At 48.8% G+C, this 22,769-nt stretch overlaps 1 protein-coding gene across 4 annotated transcripts in view; it reads left to right on the top strand.

Moving 5' to 3' along the window:
* Tanc1 (tetratricopeptide repeat, ankyrin repeat and coiled-coil containing 1) overlaps positions 1-17,517 on the top strand; it is a 223,110-nt gene extending 205,593 nt beyond the window's left edge. For all 4 annotated transcript variants that reach the window (XM_038336346.2, XM_038336343.2, XM_038336344.2 and 1 more), the window contains 8 exons: positions 4,415-4,548; positions 5,854-5,977; positions 6,739-6,914; positions 8,975-9,107; positions 10,879-10,970; positions 12,843-12,989; positions 13,780-13,880; positions 14,483-17,517. In XM_038336346.2, the coding sequence (XP_038192274.1) occupies positions 4,415-4,548; positions 5,854-5,977; positions 6,739-6,914; positions 8,975-9,107; positions 10,879-10,970; positions 12,843-12,989; positions 13,780-13,880; positions 14,483-15,914 (2,339 nt within the window). In that variant the 3' untranslated portion in view covers positions 15,915-17,517. The remainder of the gene's footprint in view (positions 1-4,414; positions 4,549-5,853; positions 5,978-6,738; positions 6,915-8,974; positions 9,108-10,878; positions 10,971-12,842; positions 12,990-13,779; positions 13,881-14,482) is intronic.
* The last annotated feature ends 5,252 nt before the right edge of the window (positions 17,518-22,769 follow it).

Below are 22,769 nucleotides of genomic sequence, written 5' to 3'. Positions count from 1 at the left end.
GTAAAGTAGACCTGTGCTGACAGGTTCCTAATCCCCCACAGAAGAACCCGAGCAGCAAGCACACCGCAGATCGGCCTGTGGGGAAGGAGGGTGGAGTTGAACCCTGTCACCAGGCCTGGCAGGGCACGCTTGTCAGCTTGTCAGCTGCTCCAACTTCCGGCTTCTTTGCAAGCCGCCTGGCAAAACACACAGGTTCTATTTTTAGCTCAGGGCTGTCTGATGTGTTCCCATTGAAAGACATCAGTAGCAGCTGCAACAGAAATCCTGATTTAAAGGTCCCATTTGTCACAGGGATGAAGCTTCCTCACAAAATGAAGGAAGGCAGTGTTTAGAAGGTAGACCATGCTGGTCTCATCCAGCGCAAGGCTGGGCTCCCTTCTTTCCATGGAGTCCTGTGCCTCTGTGTGCCTTTTGATTCCTTTCTTCTTAGTTGAGGACAGCCCCGGCAGGAGGAGGAAGGTCCCCGAGTGAAGGAAAAGCATAGCACTGTTGCTAGCACCAGGGTGATTCATGACCCACTTGCAGGGATCCTGCTCAGATCAGTTCAGATGATGTAAATTACGGGTGATGATAACGATACAATGTTTATATCATTCATAACCCCCAAGGTAGGGACAGACCCTTCTAACAAAAGATGTGGTAACAGGAGCAGAGTATACCAGAGTGTACAAAGTGTACAAAGGAGAGGGCTCACAACTCACAGAGGCCGTTGAGATGCCGGCTTCTAACTCAGCCTTCTGCACAGACAACATGGGCAAGGCAAGCAAGGGTGAGGTTTGCATGACTGTTTCTCCGGAGATTCTGTCTGGCCCTCCCTGGACAGAGGGGATGCCTGTCAAGGGAAAATTCCCATAGGGATGTCAGTTTCCCACGCTCATTTGTACGCAGAGCTTCTTCGGGTATCTGAGTTTCTCAAAATAATCAATAGAGCTTTTCTGGATCTGGGTGTGGCATATTCTGCTCTTCCACAGTGCAGAGTACCCTAGGCCCCCATCTCTCATCTGTCACCATCTCAACTGTCCCACCACCATTATTGTGGCAGGAACAGACTATTGGGGGTAAGTTTGGATGTCTTCTCCTCCTTAGGGACGTGCCCCCCCCCCCCCCCCAGAAGTAGGAAATTCTAAAGAAGCATTCTGTAGATGCCCTTTGGTTTTGTCTTAGTCAGTGATCTGTTGCTATGAAGGGATTCCATGACCCCAGTAACTCTTATAAAAGAAAGCATTTTCTCTGGGTTGGTTTGCAGTTTCAGCGATTAGTCATGGTGGTAGGAAGCGTGGCTACACACAGGCAGATATAGTCAGGTAGCCTAGAGTTTTACATTCAGAGGCACAGGCAGCAGGAGAAGAGAGCGCCACCGGGTCTAACTTGGGCTTTTGAAAATTTCAAAGCCCACTTCCTGTGGCATACTTCCTGAACAAGGCCACACCCAATCCTTTCCAATACTGCCACTCTCTAGTGATGAAGCATTCAAATCTATGAGTCTATTGGGACACTTCAAACAACCACAGGTAGATTTCTCTTGTCTCCCATATCAGTGAGCTTCAGTGGCCTCAGGGTTTTAAAATCTAGTTATAACAGATATATGTGGTGGAGGGTACTGTATTACTCAGTTTTTTGATAATTAAGATGTATTTAAACAATGAGATTCAAGTTAAACATCTGATGAACCGTAGGGCTCTTGACATAAGTCTGTTCTGGCCACTTGAGGAAACTGTAGGACAGCGCGCTCTATCTCATCCTGAGGCATTCTGGAGTGTCTCCACTCCATTCTGGATCCCTCAGATCTCCGAGTCCTTGGAGGCTCTGTGTGCTGGTTTCTCTGCTCCTGCTAGAGCCTGTAATTCCTGCCTCGGTGTCGGCACGGACTCTTCACAGGGACTGAGGCTAGCTCTACATCACCTCCTTGGAGAACGGAAGGGGTCGGTCCTCCCTTCCGGAGCAGCATTCTACCACAGAGGCCAAGACAAGCTGTTAGGAGGTGCTGTACTTTGTAGCAGAGCACAGTTGCCTCTGGTTTGGACACCTTGACAGCCACCAGATGCTAGCCCAGGAGTGCTCGTGGTCAGGCCCAAAAAGGCCGGTGTCAGCTGCTAATCTGCTACCTCGTCTGATCCCCTCACTCGCTCCTTCTGTGCCGTCTGCTGCAAAAACAGCCAAGAGACTTGAGGTCAGTCAGAACAGTGCCCCTTGAACACATTTTCCTGGAAAAAAAAAATGTGCTGACCTACTTCCTGAGAAGGTACCAGGTGTGTGTCACTGAGAGAGAGGAACTTAACAAGGAGCAAGAGTGGTCTGCCCGGGCCAGGCCTGTAGTGCTCCCCACCTCCCCAACTGCTGGGGAGGCTGCTGAAGGAGAGCCAGAGCCCTGGCTGTGAGGTCCACTTACATGTCTCAGGGGCTCATGACCAGAAACAACAGTGAGAGCTGACTTGCCTTTCTGGAAGGATGGGGGCTGTGTTTTCCTCGTGTCTCCCTGTGCTTCAGATGCTAGGCTCCCAGACGAGTTCTTCCTAGTAAATCTGCTCCCTCCCACAGTTCCTGCATGACTCCTTGATTTTAAACCCGACTGGGAGAAGAACTCAGGTGAGGATGTCAGCTGCTGTCAGGCCCGGCTCTCTGGTCTGTAGTGTGTGTGCGCATGTGTGTGCACATGTCTGTCTCTTGGTTAACCTCGGTCACCAGAGCCACGTTTAGGGGAAGCTGGAGTGGTTGTGAACAGAGGGCGGAGGCTTAGGAGTCAACCCTGGTGGCATAGTGTGTATAGAGGGCCCCAGGAGGAGCAAGCGTCAGTTGTATGCGAGGTGTCTGAAGGGATCGGTGCAGGCAGGCATGTGTTGGAAAGCAGCCTCGTGGTGATGCACAGATTAATGGAGATGGGTTAAATTAAGATGTAAAAGTTAGCCAATAAAAAGTTAAAGCTAATAGGCCAAGTCGTGATTGAATTAATACAGTTTCTTTGTGGCTATTTCGGATCTGAGCTTCCGGGAACCGAACACACGGCCTTTTAACCATACCCACCCCTGTCTCCTGCCGTCGTTCCCACCAATGAAGAGCGGCATCCCTCAGTCCACCGTTTCTCAGTTCCTTCAGTGGCTGAGGAGCATGGGCACTTCTTGTATGCTCACTGGTATTGACTTGCTCTTTTGTGAAGGGTTGCTTCTGTTTCCCCCCTTGTAGCCTGAGAAGCCGGCCTCTTTCACTAGTTCCTAGGAATACTGCTCTCTCCTGGAAGCTGGAAATTGAGGATATATTTAGAAACAGGGTTTTCCAGGAAGGCGTGAGAATGGTACCACAGCCATGTGTGGCTTCTCCTTCCTCCCGACATCAGGTTGCTCCCTCCTGGGGAGCATCTATCCTGCGTGACTTAGAACCCTTTGTCCCACTGAGAAGCCATTCTCTTGGCCTGGGTTGTCACCATCATCCAGTTGTCCTTTCTTGGACATAGTTCCTATGGCAAAGCCAGGACGTAGGTCAGTCATGCGAGTTTTCTTTTTCATGGGTGGTGTGCCCCGCCACTGTATAACAACACCAGTCTGTGATAAAGCTGACACCCACCCTAGCACCTTACTTTTTGTTTGATAACATCAAATCCGACTTGTCAAAGAGGTGTTTACATTCCAGGAGGGCAGGAATGATAGGATGGATACTGTGTGTGTGTGTGTACACCACAGGAATGTGTGGGACCATGGAGGCCAGGAAAGGGCATTGCATCCTCTGGATCTAGGGTGACAGTGTTTGTAAACAGCGTAATGTAGGTGCTGGGAACTGAACTCAGGTCTCCTGGAAGAGCAGGAAGTGCCCTTTACCACTGAGCCGTCTCTCCAGCCCCTCTGTAATTATGTTTCCTTGAATGGACTCTGAATTAAGGCTTAGAGACCAGATTCGAGTATAACACTAGTCTGCAATATACTATGTTCCCATAGACTCTTTTTGAAGAAAACAAGCCCCAAACTCTCTAAATCTGTGGTATAAGCAGAGCGTGCTGGGGCCAACTGAGGTTCTTTGCCCTCATAGCTCTAGGAGCATAGTGTGACTTGAGCTGGAGACCCACGTGGGACAGCTCACATATGGCTGACCTCAGTGCCCTCCACTGAGGCTCACCTGAGACTGTCCATTGCATACAGCCTCAGTTTTGTCCCTGTTTGATCTCACCCTAGAGCTGCTCAGTCCTCCTCACGTCTTGGCTTCCAGGAACAAGCACGGAGGGGCAGGCAGCACAACTTGCCTGTTTCCAGAGACCCCGGCCCAGACATTAGCATAGTGCCCCTGTGCTCTGATGATCACAGATACCATACATACATAGACTGCCCAGGTTCAGGAGGAGAGAGCACGCACCCAGGCAGTGGTAAGTCGAGGCCTGTGAGGCCCTGGCTCTGCACCTACTGACGGCTCCCCCCACCCTTTCCCCTAGCCCTGACTGCGGCTGCCGGGAGAGGAAAGCTGGAGGCCTGCGAGCTGCTGCTGGAGCATGGAGCTGCTGTGTCTCGGGCCAACAGGAGAGGGGTCCCCCCTCTGTTCTGTGCAGCCCGCCAGGGGCATTGGCAGGTACCTGGGGGGCCCTAGCTGCTTTAGGAACCGTAGGTGGGGATTGGGTTCACTGTTAGAGCACCTGTGGCCCTTGAGGCTCATTGCTATCCCAGGCTTCCCCCTCTGCCGTCATGACTGCTTCTCAGAAGTAAACATGACGGGTAAGTACAATCAATGAGGCAGGCAGGGCAGGAGGCTGACACCCATGCCATACCACAGACACGGTAGTCTCCTTAACGCCAGGAGGTTTGCATTACAGTGGTAGAAGGTTCGCGGTGGCTTGTCTGCTGCTGTAGTTTGTTTTCGTAGCCTGTACATAAAACGTATTGGAATAATAGCTGCCATCTTTAATGCAAGGGAACAGGGCATCACTGCCCCATAGCTTCTTCCTTCATTTTGAAGCAGTGACCACATCTCTACCCACACTCACGCCATGTTACACCTGCGTTGTGCACACCAACAGCTTCACGACCGCTCATTACACGGCCCCTGTGATTAACCCTCTGCCCGGCTCAGTGTCTCCTAACTGACAAGGAAGGAGGAAGGTTTTGCTGGTGCGCGAACTGAAGAGAGCAGTAGGAATATGCCACTCTGCCGTTCTGGCATTGTGACAGGTGACGTACCCGGGTAGCCTGGCCGACCCCGTGGATAAAGTGGCTTCCTCTGCCTTACTAGCATGCATGCTACAAAGCACATTGCTGATGCCAAGAATTCACTTCAAGGAGCTTTGCTAAGAGTTGGCCTCTGAGAAGGACAAGCCACCCCCTAGTGCTACATCTGAGCAACGCATGTAACCGAGGGCTCTGAGTTGCTCTCCTATCTTCGACCCTTCTCTTGTTACCGTAGTTAGACCCTTCCCAGTTTGTCTACAGATGTCAACTCTGAGGAAGCTCAGGTTCCTTATGATGGCACGGGTATTTGTATTCAGTCTGCAGAGTGAATGACATGGGTAGGTCAAATCTACCTGTCGCTGCAGAGCCCCAGATATGCAGGCACCGTGCTCCTCCTCAGGACCAGTTTGGAACCTTAATGGAAACTGCTGGCCCCTATGCTGAGTTAGCCATGCCTACCCCCAGTGTGGCTGTTCTGCCATCACCTAATTGTGACTGGCATGCCTCACTACTAATGCTACCTGGTATACGTGATTTTGTGCATATAATAACTGGGCGCCCTAGAAGAATACATAGAAGAAGATTTATATAGTAGAAGGCTCGTTTGAGCCGCACGTATCACACAACAGGTGGGAAAGATGGAGAACCCGGCTGGGTATGGAGACGGTGGCTTTCAGTGCAGCAGGGGGCTGATTCTCAGTACTTCTTTCAGATTGTCAGATTGCTTTTGGAACGTGGCTGCGACGTGAACCTGAGTGACAAGCAGGGTCGCACACCTCTTATGGTGGCTGCCTGTGAAGGACACCTGAGCACCGTGGAGTTCCTTCTTTCAAAGGGTATGGCGTGTTGCAGTCTGCTGGCTTCTTTTGCAGGAAGATCTTCGGTAGACCCACTAGTACTTCCCAGTTAGCCTTTCCGTCCTGTGTATTTTCTAAGGCATGGTGCAGCCTGGCTGCTTATCATTCAGCTTAGGTGAGACCCTCTGGCCATCAAACCCCCTCGGGTCAATACACTCAGAGGCCGGCATCCAGGTGATGGGATCCTCGGGAGCCCAGGGTTATCTGTGCTCTGTGATCGTATTACTGGACTTGGGGACTACAAGCTGTGGCCAAGGCAGGTCCAGCCACCCCTCTTCAATAAGCCAATTAGAAGACCCAAATTAAAAGTAGAAAGCAGAAAAAGGAAATTAACTCAGTGTGGCCACATTGGGAAGAGGAACAGAGATTCAGTAGCCTCCTCGAGTCCATCTTTGGGTTCCTGAAGTGAAATAAAAATGTAAGTTAAGGGCAAGGATATGAATGAACGTCTAAGCAGTTCTGGTCAAGGTTGGTCCCACATGCCATTGGCCCATCGTTGTCTGGGCTTTCATCTCGCCCTGTTGTGCGGTCCAACAGTTGTTGAAACTGGGAAATCTCTTTTAGTGAGACAAGTTCTTCCTCTAGCTGGTGCTTTTTCCTTCTCTCAGCATGAGATTCTTGATGGAAAGCTCATTCTTTGGGGTCCATTTTTCAACAATCAGATAGCGAGATTGGGAAACACAATCTCTTTAGAACATCTTCATTCCTGCCAACCAGTTACAAATGGAGTCTTCTCTCAGGTGCTGCTCTTTCTTCCCTGGACAAAGAGGGCCTGTCTGCATTGAGCTGGGCGTGTCTGAAGGGTCACAGGACCGTGGTCCAGTACCTGTTCGAAGAAGGAGCAGAGATAGATCAGACAGACAAAAACGGCCGCACGCCCTTGGACCTAGCTGCCTTCTATGGTGATGCAGAGACGGTGCGTACTAATGGGTGTTCACTTCCGGTGTGCGCCTTCCCCCATGTGCAGGATGGGACAGATGGGAAGGGCCCTGCTGTGATGCTCGGGCTCGGTGAAGCTGTCTGATTGTGGCCTGTGTGTGTGCACACATGCAAACATGGTGTATCGGGGCTTTTCAGTGGTCCATTCCAGGACTGTCAGCCAAGATTTTAATGCACTCCTTAAAACCCGAAAGCCCTACCCCTACCAGCTGCACGTACTGCAGACATGGAGTTGAACACGTATGCCCCATTCATAGCTCTGTTTTTATCATGTGCTGCATATAAATACAGTTCCTGTGTAGGCCATTCAGAAACCATTTTCCCTTAAGAAAAGCGATTAACTAAGAATTGTTAACTTAAAATATACTATTTTAAATTGTTTTCAAACTAATTGTTTTAAGTTATTTTTAGCTATAATTTTAGTTTGTACATTGGGAACTGGGAGACGTCTTCCAGGGCAGATGCCATGCTTTGTCGGGTGCGCATCCCCAACCTCTGCAGGCACTAGAGCCTTGTTGAGCCACTTGGGAATCTGCTCCCGTAGTCCCATACGTCTGATGAGAGGATGAGCCAGAGAGACGTGTCACACTGTGGAGAGAGGTGACCTGTGGTCGGGATTTTATTTAGGCGTTCATCCATCAGTAGAAATATCACTGGACAAAAGGCTCTTAAAAGACCCCACTCTCGATTATTATGGCTGTGTGCTCAGAAACGCAGTTGCCAGACCATAGGGTAATCCGTTGGTTTGTAAAGATAAAGTCTCACACAGCCCAGCCTGGCCTCACGCTCCCTAGCATAGCCAGTGTTGGCCTTGCACTTCTGATCTTCCCGCCTCTACGTTCCAAATCTGATGAAGGTGTGCGCCATTGTACCTGGCCATAATTCTGTTTTTTTACTTTCTAAGGACACCCATTACCACAGAACTCATCTTCCACACCAAATGGGAGCTTGCATTTCCATGACAGGGGCTCCAATGTCTTCACATCACCATTAACCCTCCACTCACTCTTTTAGAATATAATTAGAGTCCCTTGGGTATGGGATGATATCTCACCCTGGCTTTGATCTCCATTTCTTTTCTTTTAAGGTATTTATTTTGTGTACAGTGTTCTGTCTGCACGTATGCCTGCAGGCCATAAGAGGGCATCAGATTTCATTATAGATGGCTGTGAGCCATCATGTGGTTGCTAGGAATTAAACTCAGGACCTCTGGAAGAACAGTCAAGTACTCTTAATCTCTGAGCCATCTCTCCAACCCCCTGATTTCCATTTCTTTAACAACTAGTGACTTAGAGCTATTTCATATACTTGCTGTGTCTCCTCTTTGGAGAAATACCTGTTTGAATCCCTTACCCACTTAATGGTTTGGTTTTATGATTATTATAGCTCTTTTTATATTCTAGACAGTAACCTCTTTAGTATTATCTTGAATACCCAGTGGATTGGTAGGAAAAATGTTCTGTTGCATACACACAACCAAGTTGGATATGTTTCTTTTCTAGTAAGTGGAAACTTTGGAGTGGCCAAAGTAGTTTTTTTTTCTTAGCATTTCCCATGTTGTGCACACACAGCTATTCCGTCATACCCAGCCTTTATACCATGACCTCAGACACACCATGTTCTTAGTCCTAATAGAGTCATCTCCTTCTTAAATCTGAAAATGAATGATGCTGGCCCATCTGGTTCCCGGCTGCTCATGTCTGCAGCTTGTCCTTCCATGCGGTGTGAATCTGTGTGTCTGGAGCATGCCGGAGCTCACTGCAGAAGCCCCCCTGCTAGCTGCGGCTGGAAAGGTGACCATGAGTCCTGCCTGTGGCCTTGGAAGTGGGGTCAGACACAGGCTGTGTACTTGGACTCACACCCGTCTGTACCTGTGGCTTGCCTTCCTCATCGCTAGCAGCAGTGACATTCTAGCCATGGGCTGTGGTGTCACGTCAGTTTTATTCCCATTTGGTCCCGTGACAACCAGAGGCAACCCCCTCCGTGCCGCTCTGGCCCTGAACGCTCCTCAGGCTTGTGCTGTCCCTGCTGCTGTAGGTGCTGTATCTGGTGGAGAAGGGAGCCGTGATTGAGCACGTGGACCACAGCGGGATGCGCCCCCTGGACAGAGCCATTGGTTGTCGGAACACCGCTGTGGTGGTTACCCTGCTTAGAAAAGGAGCCAAACTAGGTTGGTGAACCCCACTTTCTTTAGGCCAGTGAACTCTACTTCCATTCAGCAGGGACAGAGGGTCAGCTTCCAGCACCTTCTTTGAAAGAACTAAAGATTATACATGCTGGGGGACTGGCATCATGTGCTCTCTCTCTCTCTCTCTCTCTCTCTCTCTCTCTCTCTCTCTCTCTCTCCCCCCCTCCCCTCTTTCTCTTTCTCTCCCTCCCTCCCTCCCCCTCTCTCTTTCTCCCCCTTTCTCTCTCTCTCCCCCATCCCTCTCTCCCCCTCCCCCTTTCTCTTTCCTCTCTCTCCCTTTTACTCTTTCTCTCCACCTCCTGCTCTGCCCTGTCTCATGTCTCGTTTAATCCCATCATCCAAAAAACTGAAGTAGCTTGTGATAATTCTTTTTTTTTTAAAAAAAAAATGACATTTTATTTGTGTGCATGAATCCAAGCTGCACACAGAGGTCAGAGGACAGCCCGTGGGAGTCAAGTTCTTTCTTTCTACTGCGTGGGTCCCAGCAATTAAACTCAGGTCCGCAGCCTTGGAAGCCAATGCCTTCAACCATTGAGCCATCTTCTGGCCATTAGCTTCTAATACTACAGGTAGACAGGAGGCTAAGGGGGAGGGATGCTCACACCAGGAAGTATTAGCATCTTGCTTTTTTTTTATTGCTGTGATGAGACCCTTGCCAAGGCAACTTACAGAAGAAAGGGTCAATTGGGGAGTTAGCGTTCGGAGGGTAAGTCCGCGACCATCAGACCATCACGGTAGCGAGCGTGGCAGTGGAAGGCATGGGCTAGAGCAGTAGCTGAGAGCTGACATCTGGTCCAAAAGCTTGAGGCAGGGAGAGAACTGGGAATGGCATTGGCTCTTGAAGCCTCAAAGCCCACACACTTGGCAAATATCCCTCCCAGAAGACCACACCTCCTAATCCCACACAAACAGTTCCACCAACTGGGACCAACCATGCAGTTATATGGAGGCCATCCTCATCCAAACCGCTGCAGTTAGACCCTGCGTTACCTGGAGATGGGCTGAGCATCCGCAGCTCAGAAAGCCCCGGATGGTTCTCTAGAACAGCTGCTCTTCTACGCTTCTCAGTGCTGGCTTGACAGAGAGCCGTGATCCCAGTGTACACAGTTTCTGTGTGAAGCAGTCTGGGGCACAGGGGCTTGCGTGGAAAACGGTTTTCCCCAGTATTTTAGCAGTTTCCCTTTTTCCCTTGATCCTGTAGTGGCCACGCCTTCTTTATACTTGAAAAAGAAGCACAAAGGCAGAGGGAGCTCAGTGGCCTCCCAAGGTCATAGTAAGTGGCAGAGCTGCAGGCATGAGACTAGCAGTATCCCAAGGCCAGGCTAAGGGCTAGAGAGAAGGCTGTAGCCAGTCTAGACCAAAAGAGAAGCTGAGCAGGGATGGAACAGGGGACCCAAATTTGGACCTCAGAACGGACTAAGGTCAGAGTGCAGGGGCCTTAGGGACAGCAGCCTGCCACCCCTAACGTGCTGGGTGCTACAGGAGGAAGATTTGCCTGTGAGGGCTTCATTGCTTTTTCCTGACTCCTTCTCAGGGGAAGGAGAGCACCTTAGTTCCCATTGTTAGGAGAGCAATAAGGAGAGCTTTTGTGGGCACTGATGAGTCCCCAGCAGGGGCTGCCTCCGCATAAAATAGATGACAAGCATAAATCGGCTTGCTAGTGTCCTGCTGCCAGGAGCACCTAGGCACAGCCCTGAGTTCCTGCAGCTGGTACTGCCAAGGAAGCACCCCTGACAGCATGTTTGTTTTGCAGGAAATGCCGCTTGGGCGATGGCCACGTCCAAACCTGATATTTTGATTATACTTTTACAGAAATTGATGGAGGAAGGAAATGTGATGTACAAGGTAAGTGCCTTTGTCTCTCTCTGTGCTGCTGTTGTGGGCGTGGGACCACCTCTCAGTCTGGTATTGGATGCGCTTCTGTGCGGAGCCAGCCGTAACTTAGCAGGAATGGAGTTCCAAAATCGTTCCCACCTGACCTCTTGCCCAAGAGCCTGCTAATCTCCCAACAGCAGAATCTCAGTGGGAAAGCAATTCTCTTTGTGTCTAAGAACAATTGTCAGGAATCCTCCGGAGGTGGCTGTGATTTCCTGAAGGAGAGTCACTGCTAGGTCAGCTGACACATCCCACAGGAAGGTCCCTGGCTTCCCTACCTTTCAAAAGTCCAAGCATGGCACTGGACCTAGTCATGAGGTACACGGCAGAAGACACCAAGGAGCATTTAGAGAAGAAAAGAACTTTTAAGGGGACAGGAGGATGGTGCAGAGGCTAACGTTCTTGGCCGCCACGCCCGGCTGCCTGACTCTGAATCCTAGACTCCACTGGTAGGAAGGAGAGGACGGAGTCATACAAGTTGTCCTCTGCCCTCCATGTGCGTTCTGTGGCCTGTGTGTGCCTACACGATACAAATGCATGCCAAATAAATAGATGTATTTGGAAAGAAAATTAAAAAGAGCCGTCCAGTGACCCACCGCGGCCTTTCACTTTGATGTTCTTAAGTATAAACTTGGGGATTTTAAGTGTTTTTAGTGATATTTTTATTGAATGTGGCCAAATAATATGTTCACAGTTTCTCAAGAGATGATTAATTTTCCCCCCCAAATTTCCCTCAGAAAAGGAAAGAAAACCTACAGGCTCAAAAATTTGATCTTAAATTTTTCCAAATGAGCTATCAGTTCAGATCCATGGTGGGTAGCCATAGTAATTGCTTGCAGCTTTACAGACTGTGCAGTCCAGCCAGCCATTGCTGGTACAGAGGTAGGCGTGGGCTATAGACACACAGGCCCGGGGGTGTGGCTACGCCCCAGGTAAATATGTGCCCATGGCCACCGCCTGGTTTAGGTAGGTGTGTAGGCATATGCATAGATTACTACTCTTTCCAGACCTGTAATTAGGTAGAATTAAGATTGGGAGGGGGCACCCAAGATGGTGACGACTTTGATCCTTTTCGCTACTAGGCAGCCTTATCTGCTAGGTTGTTCATTCCCCGTTTGTTGTTTCTTTCATAGTAACAAATAACGAGGCATAGAGCATGAGCCAGCAGGGTTCCCAGCTTGGAGGCGGCTGGAAATTGAGTTCAGGGTGTATATTGTTGTGGCTTTGAAGTGGTTTTAATATGGATTCTGCGAGGTAATTATGTCAGAAATAGCAAGCCATTTCCAACAGGCCGTAGCTCCTGCTGAGCAATGGGGCTGACTGAGCAAATGGATTTCTTTAGCCTTGAGAGGGATGCACTGTGGCTCTGATTTCCAAAGCCCGTTCTTCAGTGCTTCTCGGAGAAAAATTATTATTCGACAGCAAGCTACAGGTTTAGCCACGAGCCACTGTCTGCTGTAGGGACGGCAGCATTTTTCATCAGCTTTGCCCTTTTTCATTGGCTTTCTATTCTACTTGAAATTAAAATATATTTCAGTGAAACGCGGTTCTTGAAATAACACTGAAGTTATATGTGAGAAGATAATTTGCTGCGTGAAGGTGGAAAGTTGGTGATTTTGCAGCTTACACTTTCTCGTTAAGCCATCTATGTCCTTGTGGTGTGAAGCAGGTGCATCCTGAGTGCGTTCACACTAGTCAGTGTCCCGGTTCTTGCTAAGACGCCTACCTGTCCGGATCCTTCTCGTGTGCTGTGATGCTTTTACGTGAGGGAGGGTCTTCAGCACGGTGGCTCATCTTAGGGCCCCTGGGAAAGGATAACTTGATGTGATTTTTGAATCCTAGAAAGGGAAGATGAAGGAAGCAGCCCAGAGGTACCAGTACGCCTTAAGGAAGTTCCCTCGGGAAGGATTCGGGGAAGACATGAGGCCCTTCAATGAGCTCAGAGTCTCCCTCTATCTCAATCTGTCTCGATGCCGGAGGAAAACAAACGTAAGCCAGAGTTGTTATCCTTATCCAGTTCTTTAGCAGCAGGTGACGGCCATTCCCGAGGCTCAGTCTTAGGACACTCATCTGTCTGGGGTGCTGCGAGGTCAAGGTCATAGCTACTGCCCACCTCCCAAAATAGGTTGATGGAATGTGCTTGGGTTGAATTGCCTTTGCTTCAGTGAAAGCAGCAAATGCAAGCTGCGCCCCCTCCCCCAGCTGTGATGCTCACAGCATTGTCCACAACCAAAGGCCTTCCCTCCCCACATTCTAGAAAAGTCCAGCACAAATGGCCATGACAGTCAGCCTGCCTTGTGGCCCTTAGGTTTGCTGGGGGGCCTGCTTAGTGAATACTCAGTTTCTAACCGGCAGTGGTTAGCTTGTAGTTTGTTACTACTGGATGTTTGTAGTTCTTCCGACTGATGTTTGGAACTTCACCCCACCCCCACCCAGTGTAGCTCACCTGCACTGGGGCCCACTCCACCTGCCCTGCTGAGAGAGCAGAAGGATGGATGTGTGCACACAGACATATACAGACTGCTCTTGTCTTGGACCCTGTCCTGTTACCTTTGCCTTCTGGGCCCGGTTGCCACTGCTCTCTCCTGAGTCGTAATTGCTGCTCCTGTAACAGTCCTCAGCTCTGGTTATCCATCTTGAAGCAAGCAGATGGGGAACTATGCCTTGCGCTACCCCCCAGGTCCCAGTGCCCCGCTACCCTTAGAGCCGAGCTCCTGGGAGGAGACAGTCCCTGTTCTTGACTCTACTTCTGACTCATGTGTTTAATTGTTGGCCCCAGGACTTTGGCTTGGCTGAAGAATTTGCTTCAAAGGCTCTGGAATTGAAACCCAAGTCCTATGAGGCCTTTTATGCCCGGGCAAGAGCCAAAAGGAATAGCAGGTACTCTCTGGGGTCATGTGACTATGGGAGCCTTTTCGTTCTGGGAGGTCGAGCCTGCTAGATGAGTTTGAGGGTATTTTCCTTCATCAGGGTTGATACTCAGACAGTTCTCATCCTTTTTATAGAGACCAGTAGCTTCCAAGAGGCATGGTAGTGGCTGTTATTATAGTGGTCAGGCTTTGATTTTCTTAACATTCCCCTCCGTACCCCAGCACAGAACCCCTGCCGAGTTCTTGTTTCAGTGAGACTGGCAAATAGGGGTGGCAGGGGAGCAGAAGAGTGTTATGTCTGATCTCTGAGTTAGAAGGGGGCATGATAAGTGCCAAAGAAGATACTGTGAGCAGGATTTTGGCACCCTCGGTCTGTGGATCTTTATGGATAGATCAGGGTCACCGAGTCACAGTGCCCTGATGGATAGGCCAGGGTCACCGAGTCACAGTGCCATGCTGCACCGTACTCAGCCCGGCAACTCTGGGCTAACCAGGACCTAACCACCTCAGCAAGTGCTTGAACCTCACTCGTCCCCCTTCGAGGACAGCTAGGTTACATTCAGAGCATGCTCATATGTGGCTTCTAATCACATCTTCTGCTTTCATGTAAAGACAGTTCCTGGCAGCTCTGGCTGACTTGCAGGAGGCTGTGAAACTCTGTCCCACCAATCAGGAAATCAAGAGGCTTTTGGCCCGGGTGGAAGAAGAGTGCAAGCAACTCCAGAGGAACCAGCAGCAAAAACAGCAGGGACCCCTGCCATCCCCGTCCAATGACTCGGATAATGAAGAAGACGCACCAGCCTCTAGTTTAAAGGACCCCTTCCCCATCGAGGAGGCGGAAGAGGAAGAATCCTCATCACAGGAAGAATCCATCTCCCCAACTCCCAGATCCCAGCCCCCGTCATCTGTCCCTTCCCCATATATCCGAAACATTCAAGAGGGATTACAGTCCAAAGGCAGGCCAGTGTCACCACAGAGCCGGGCAGGAACCAGCAAGTCCCTGAGAGAGACTGTAGCCCAGCCAGGCTTGGTTATGCAGCCTACCAAACAGGCACAGATAGTGAAGACCAACCAACATCTGGGTTCTGGGCAGTCTAGCATGAGAAACAGCAGTGCAAAACTACAGGCGTCTTCCCAGAACCCTCCCCCAAGTCCGATGCCAGGTAGAATATCTGTAACCCCTGCCGCCAGCAGAAACCAGCATTTAGAGGGACCAAGTCCCTTCCCTGTAGGAACTGGGTGTGGCCTCTTTGGGGATCGACTGGGCCCCAACCAGAATCTCCAGCTGCAGCGCAGCGAGAGCGGTACCGCTTATCCTCCACCAAGCAAAGTCAAAGCTGCCGAGCGGCTCCTGGCTCACGCCTCCATGACCGTGGATGTGGCTCCTCCAAGCCAGGGCGGGCCAGGGAGTGGCAGCGACGTGCGGCACCCGGCTTCCCTCACTAGCTCCGGCTCTTCTGGCTCCCCATCCAGCAGCATAAAGATGTCAAGTTCAACCAGTAGTTTGACCTCCAGCAGTAGTTTCTCAGACGGGTTCAAGGTCCAAGGACCAGACTCGCGAATCAAAGACAAAAGTACCAGTCAGGCGCAGGGCGGCACCACTGAACACAGGCCCCGCAATACTCCATTCATGGGCATCATGGACAAGACTGCCAGGTTTCAGCAGCAGAGCAATCCTCCCAGTCGCTCCTGGCACTGCCAGGTGCCAGAGGGGCTACTGACAAACACAGCCACTGCAGCTGGCCTGCAGTCCAGCTCCGAGAAGCCGGCTCTCAAGCCAGGCGGGTATTGTAGTCAAGCCAAACCCTGTTCGGTTTCCCCGCTGAGCCCGAGCGTCCACAACGGGGCACAGGTGAAGGAGCTGGAGGAGAGCAAGTGCCAAATTCCAGCCCTCTGTCAAGATGGCAGGAAAACCAAGGGTGTCCCTCATCTATATCAGGAAAAGATCTCGAAACAGCCGCCGCCCCATGTCAGTACCGAAGCCCACAGGAGCCACCTCACTTCTGCGAAACCAAAGCGATCATTCATAGAGTCAAATGTGTGAGCCTTAAGCAACCCCTGTGTAGTATTTGGAGTGCAGTCTGTTGGCTCGTGGTAGCGAATGTCTTTTTTTTTTCATAATAAAAATTACATTTTAGCCATATTTTCCGCCTCTTGGGTGGATCTGATGCCATTGACATATTAAACATGTAGAATAAAACTATAGCAAGTAGCTAGAAATCACCTACAAACAGAATACTAAACAGAATTGAAAACTACAGTCAGCTTCTACCTGTCAAATTTAAAGGCTGCCAAGAAGACATCAACTAATGCTGTTCTCTTAGGAGATGATTTGGTTTGCTATGTATAAAAGCACATCTACTTAGAGAAAAAAATCCATTGGTAAAAGATTGTAATTCCTGATGTACTATCTGGAAGTGTATCCTGGAGAAGACTGGGGAATGTTTAAGTTCCAGACCCCTTAGTCACCCCAGTTCTTACGTATGTATAAAAACTGCAACCCGAGTAGCTTCTGGCTGGATAGAATCGTGACTGTAAACAGGAGGGTTTTGTCTGTCAGGGAAATATGAGCAGGCCCAGGTGTCGTTCCCGGCATGGCAGTTACCCAGAAGGGATCAAATGCGTATTTCCGTGTTACGGTCTTTTTGCAGAGTGTTTTTGTAGCCCCCCCTTTTAGGAACTAGGCTCACGCTGCACGGTGTCGCTGATAGAAGGGGAAAGGCTGTCTAGAACTTTGGCGAGCAGGTCGGATACTTTGTGCAAAAGTACCAAGACAAGCTCTCTTGGTAGTGCCTACAAACCAGCTGTAGCTGGTTCCAAAAGTGCTCTGGACAGTGGCGAGAGTCCCTGAATCAAGCCCCTGGTGTCCCCTGAGGACCGTGTTTAAACAGGATCCTTGAGGTCTGGGTGGCTCTTTTGTCTTCATTACTCAGTCATTATCTCGTGGTCACATGTTGTATATATAAATAGCTAGCCCAGTTTTATCCAGACTTGTAAATATGACTCAAAAGAAGTTAATCTAAAGACAAACAGCAAAACCCCGCCATCTATCTGCATGTTCTCTGTAAGCTTCATCCGTGCTGGTTATTGCAGTGGACGACGCGATCTCATGGCATGTTAACCGTATACCCGTAACGGCACTTTATCTCATTGAACACCTCCGGGGCGCTAACGTCCACACTGGTGTAGTATTCATCTGTAAAGATAAGGTACAGAGGTGAGCCTTGTTTTAAGGTATTTTTATATGAAAATGGTGTTATTGGAGGATGTTCAAATGCTGGTTTGAGAGAGGTTGGGGGAAGTATTTTATACATTGAGATGTGAAATGTATTTTCTAGAACTGGGGAGAAGGAAGTTCTATATTTGCAGAATAAAAACGAGTAGCCCTGATGTTTCCTATGAGCATCAATAAGGTTTTGTACGAGTAGGGACCTTGCAGTGTCATTTGGCATTTGTTCCTGTGTGCGTAGCGTGCTGTGTACAAAGAGCTAGGCTGTTTGTATGAGCTTCCTCTGAGTTTCTGCTCTAATTACTCTGGCTATTTATTGTTTTCTTTAATATTTGTGAACGTCTTTCCTTTTGTTATGTAGTTTCGTTTCTGCACAACTACTGTACTTTTTCCATATGGAATAAAAACCATTACTACAGTGGGTTGGCATTCATTCATCAGGGGTAAGTAGACAGTAATATCCCTCCGACAGCTATCCGCCTCATGTTAATGTTCCCCTGAAGAGTGAACGAGGCTTTCGATACGCCAACAATCACGTTTCATTTTCTTTTCATAATAAAGTGGAAGCTTCCGGAAATTCCAGAGGATGCTAGTATCCTAATTGGTGATTTTTCCTTAAGTAGGAAAGAAGCATGAGGAGAAGCCATGTGTGCTGATGGGCTCGCCGGCAGCGGGTTAGCCGTAACCCTGGTGCACTGAGCGGTTAGAGAACAGAGCACGGGGAACGGCTGGCTCTCCGGGCACATTGGCATTATCTTTCAGTTAAACGCGTCTGTTTGTCTTTATGCTCACAGGTGGTTTTCAAAGCAGTCAAGAATGATGCAGTTTTTGTTGCATCGTGATACAATACTTACTTTTGAAATGTTTTTGTATTTTTTTTTAACTTGGGAGTTTTTGGAGACTTTCCCATGTGCATACTATATTCCTCTTTCCAGCTCCCTGTCTTCCTACCAGCTCCTCCCTCATCACCCCCATGCCTTCTCAAATCCATGGCCCTTCAGTTACTGTTACGCACACACGTGCACACACACTCTCACACACCCCTCCCTAATCTGCAGAGTGCAGCTATTGTTGCTTGTCTGTGTATGCATTTAGAACTGGATAGCCTATTGGGGGGCTTGCCTCTAGAGAAGATGAGTTTTTCTTCTCTCAGCAGCCGTTAATTGCCTGTAGCTCTTGATCTAGTCACGGGGACTGAGATTTCCCTCATCCTTGTTGCCATATTCCAATTCTTTTTTTTTCATATATATGAGATTTTTGTTATTTTTTTATATCCCAGCCACAGTTTCCCCTCTTTCCCCTCTTCTCAGTCCCTCCCTCTTCAATTCCTCATCCATTTCTATTCAGAAAAGGGCAGGCCTTCCTTCCATAGCTATCAACCAAATATGGCGCATAAAGTTGGAGTAAGACTAGGCACCTCCCCCCATGGTGCTGGACAACCCAGTGTGAGGGATAAGGGTCCCAAAGTCAGCAAGAGTCAGAGATGACAGCCCCTGCTCCCACTGTTAGGGGTCTCACAAGAAAGCCAAGCTACACAACTGTCACATATATGCATGAGCCTAGTTCAGGCCCATGCAGGCTCCCTGGTTGTCAGTTCAGTCTCCATGAGCACCTATGGGCCCAGGTTAGTTGATTCTGTGGGTTTTCTTGTGGTGTCCTTGACCCTTCTGGCTCCCACAATCCTTCCTCTCTTCAGCAGGATTCCCCAAACTGTTTAAGGTTTGCCTGTGGGTTTCCATCTGTTTCCAGCAGTTGCTGGATGAGGTTTCTCTGATGACAACTGGGCTAGGCACCAGCTAAGACTGCAAATGGAGGACACAGAGCCTGAACTGGACATCTCCTATAACCAGGCAAGACCTCAGTGCAGGGATTGGGGCAGCAACCCAGCTATAAAACCTTTGATCTACAATTTGTCCTGCCTGCAGGAGGTATTGCGGTAAAGGTGGCCCAGAAATCATGAGAGTGGCCAGCCAGTAACTGGTTGGTCCAGCTTTCAATCTATGCCATGAGGAAGAGCTCACCCCTGACACTGCCTGGATGGCCCAGAAACCCAGGGTAGAGCCACACATGGGGTAGGAGTGGGGGTGGGAGTCGACGTAATGATTCCTAATGATACTGTGCTATACTCGAGTCCTTTTTAGAAAGCATTTTCTGGAGAATTTTATACATGCATACAATGAAATATGACCATACCCCCAATTTCCCTTCTCCAGCTCCCCTATATACTTATCAGCATGTACTGTCCCAATGCTGCGGTTTTGTTTTTACGAACCCATTAAATCCAGTTAGTGCTGTGTATTGTATGCATGGGGTCGGGCTCATTGGAGCAAGGGAACATACCTGTGGGGACACCTTCCAAAAAAGACTGACTTTCCCCTGGCAGCCGTCTTCTGCCAGGAAAAGAGTAACTTGGGAACCTAAGCTTAATAACTAGGTTACTGTCTTGTTTTTGTTGCTAGAGCCTCTCAGTGCCTCCAGGCCTCAACACTGTGTCAAGGTTAAAAGAATGGCCCAGGAGGGCAGAAGCAGTCCTGAGTACTGAACACATAGCTCTTGTCCTGGCTATCCTGGACAATAGGAATCAGTCCTATTGAGGACTGCCACAAAAGAGTCGCTGTTCGGATTTAGTCGTGGTAAAGACAGGGCACGCTCATTGTCCAGACAAGAAGTGACATCTCACACAGCTCCAGTCAAAGGGCACTGAACCCGTAAACCAACCCCTGGGCCCACAGCGTCCATCAGGGGGCTGGGAGTCTTGGCCCTTCTTGTAAGATGGTCTTGGTTGGAGTTGGTTTTTGCTTACCTTGTGTTGAAGATGGAGTTGTCTGGCATCATCTGTTTATATAGAAAATGTTGAATTTGGAAAAATCAGCAGTTTTCAGGTATTTTGCTTTATAAGAAGCCTTAATCCATCTATTTTATTTTATGTGCATGGGTATTTTCTCTGCTTATGTATATGTGTGTGTGCGCGGCCATGTGCGTGCCTGGTGCCATGGGTCCCCTGGAAGTGGAGTTACAGACAGTGGTGAGCCACCACATGGGTGCTGAGAATTGAACCCGGGTCCTCTAAAGGAACAAACACCCAGTGCTCCTAACCACTGAGCCACTTCTCCAGCCCCAACACATCTAAAAATAACGTTTCAACCGCCCTTTCTGTCGGTGACCTTCACTGATTGTTAACTTTGCCGTGAAAAGCTGCCAGCGTCCAGCAAGTCCAGCACTTTATAAAAACAGAGATTTGGCCTAACGGTGGCTCTTTTCTGAATTACAGGACACCTAGAGATAACAGTGTAATTTCGTAGATTTTGGGTTAGAGCACCACTCGTAGAAATCGCTGTCACTTGTTTTGCCCACAGTGAGACTGTAAATCACGTAGGATAAATATATTCCCTCTGCAATCCTAGATGAAGGGGTCTGCCTATGAAACAAAAGAAATACAGTCCGGCATCTGTCCTAAAACTCCCAAAGCAGTGGTTACAGAGAAAGGACAGCTAGATTGGGCAGCTTTCTGTAAGGGAACTTATTCACTGCCTATGAAACAGGAGAGTAAAGGGTATGTTTGAGACAGGTTTCTCTGTATAGCCCAGTGGACCAAGCTGTAGATCCACCTGCCTCTGTGTCCCCCAAGTGCTGGGATTGAAGGTGTGAGTCACCACTGCCAGGCATTTTTTTTTTTAAGATTTATGAGCAGTATTTTATTTATGCACAGCAGACTGGGACAGTCTTGTGATTAAACGTTCACAGTGCTTTTTGTTTACAAAATACTTATTTATATGAGCATTTTTTTTTTCTGAATTAGTTCTGTTTGCCATGTGTATTTCTGGAGCTTGTGGAGGCCAGAAGAGGGCAGTGGACCTAGAGTGACAGAGGGTTGTGAGCTACTATGGGGGAAGGACAGGACAGCCCAGCCCCTGGGCTGGAGAGCTGAGGAGAGAGGGCAGGGTCTGCCAGCCCTGCCATGTAACAGGTAGGCACTGAGGGATGCTGGAAGAACCTGGAGACAAGGGCCACTTTGATAAGGTAAGTAGGCACCTCAGCCTTTGGTCCCGAGTTTGAAACTTAACAGTCTCCAGTTCCTGGGGTTCCCATTTCTTCTTCTGACTTCCTAAAGTACCAGGCACTCATGTGGTGCAAAATACACACGTGCAGGCAAAATACTAAACATGTGAAATCTGTTTTTGTTTTAAAAAAGGTTGTCCCTATGTAATCCTGTCTAGCCTGGAACACACTATGAAGACCCGCTGGCCTCCAGCTCATAGATTTACCTTCATCTGCTGGGCCAAAGGCCTGTGCCACTGCACCTAGATGAAATAAAACCTCAAGAAAATGATCGTAAAAAGCCAGAAATTCTAATCTAAAGTGAGCCATGGGGAGTGGAGGGGAGCAGGGAACCACACAATGGGAATTTGATTAGGTCAGCCAGAGATGTCATTAACTAAGAGATTGGGGCGGGGTTTGATGGCAGTTTTCTGTCATCTCAGCATTCGGGAGACAGAAGCAGGATGATTACAGAGTTCAGCCAACCCGGGCCACATGGCCATTGCAGGGCAATCTAGGCAACAGAGCAGAAACCTGTCTCAGAAAACAAAACCAAAAATTGCCAACAAAAAATAAAAATTGAGATGAAGGCAAAGCTGCATTAGAGAATGCAGTCAGTTTCTATGATGGTGAACATTGTGTTTAAAAGTTTAAGAGAATTGTAAAAACAAAAATGCCTCTAACCTGTAAGACCCACTTGCCCAAGACAGGTAACTTCCGGAATGCTGCGGGCTATTTTTATAATTGCCTGGTCTTACATAAACCCTGCCCTTTCCCTTCTGTGACCAAGCTTGCTTGCTCCAGAGTGCATATAAGCAGGAAGTATGTGCCTTGTGACTTTTGTCCTTATACACCCCTGACTAACATAATTTGGCGCTGCATTTTCAAAGAGCTCTCTGGTGCAGTCCTGCTGCCAGTATTTTTATGGTCTGGGCTTGTTCAGAGATTCGCCATTCTGACCAAGAATAAATGTTAGTAAATAAGAGGCTTTGTCTAACACTGACCCGGTATGTGCCCCGATTCCCAGAGTAAGGCTTTAATTCTTAATTCTATTGTTCTTGGATACTTTGTGAAAGTTTGGGGGCCTGAGTGAACAGGATAAAGGCTAAAGACAGCTCTGCTCCCTGCCCTGGCAGTTTTTGGTTGCAGTGAGCCTTCCACTGATGGCTCCGCTCCAGGGAACTACTTCAGCAGGCATCTGAGAGGCCAGTACAGACCGCCACCCTGGACTTCAGTTCCTGTGTGACAGATGCAGATCTGGTGCTGGTGGTGTAGCAGGTACCGGGCTGACTGACTGGACACAAGTTCTCCCATATTGGGAATGCCTAAGAATTCCAAGTTTTGAAGGGAAGGTGGTTTGTCACTTGATATATTTCAGCGAAGTTAATGACTATCTGACCTAGTTTACATCCGAGGTTGAATAATGGAGAAAAAGCCTCATACTATACAAATTTAGAACCGAACAAAACTGCTATTCAACATGCCTGGAGTGATTTATTTTACGATTTGTAATTATATTGTGGAATTCTATCATAAAGGTCACTGAAAACTATTGAATGGCTGTTATCCAGGATGGAGACATCCACGGAATCTAGGCTGCTCCAGGGTGGAGAACACATTTCGACACTGCAA

The sequence above is a fragment of the Arvicola amphibius genome, chromosome 7 (assembly GCF_903992535.2).
Source record: "Arvicola amphibius chromosome 7, mArvAmp1.2, whole genome shotgun sequence".
In the NCBI taxonomy this organism is placed as follows: Eukaryota; Metazoa; Chordata; class Mammalia; order Rodentia; family Cricetidae; genus Arvicola; species Arvicola amphibius.
This window is presented reverse-complemented; position numbering and strand designations above follow the sequence as displayed.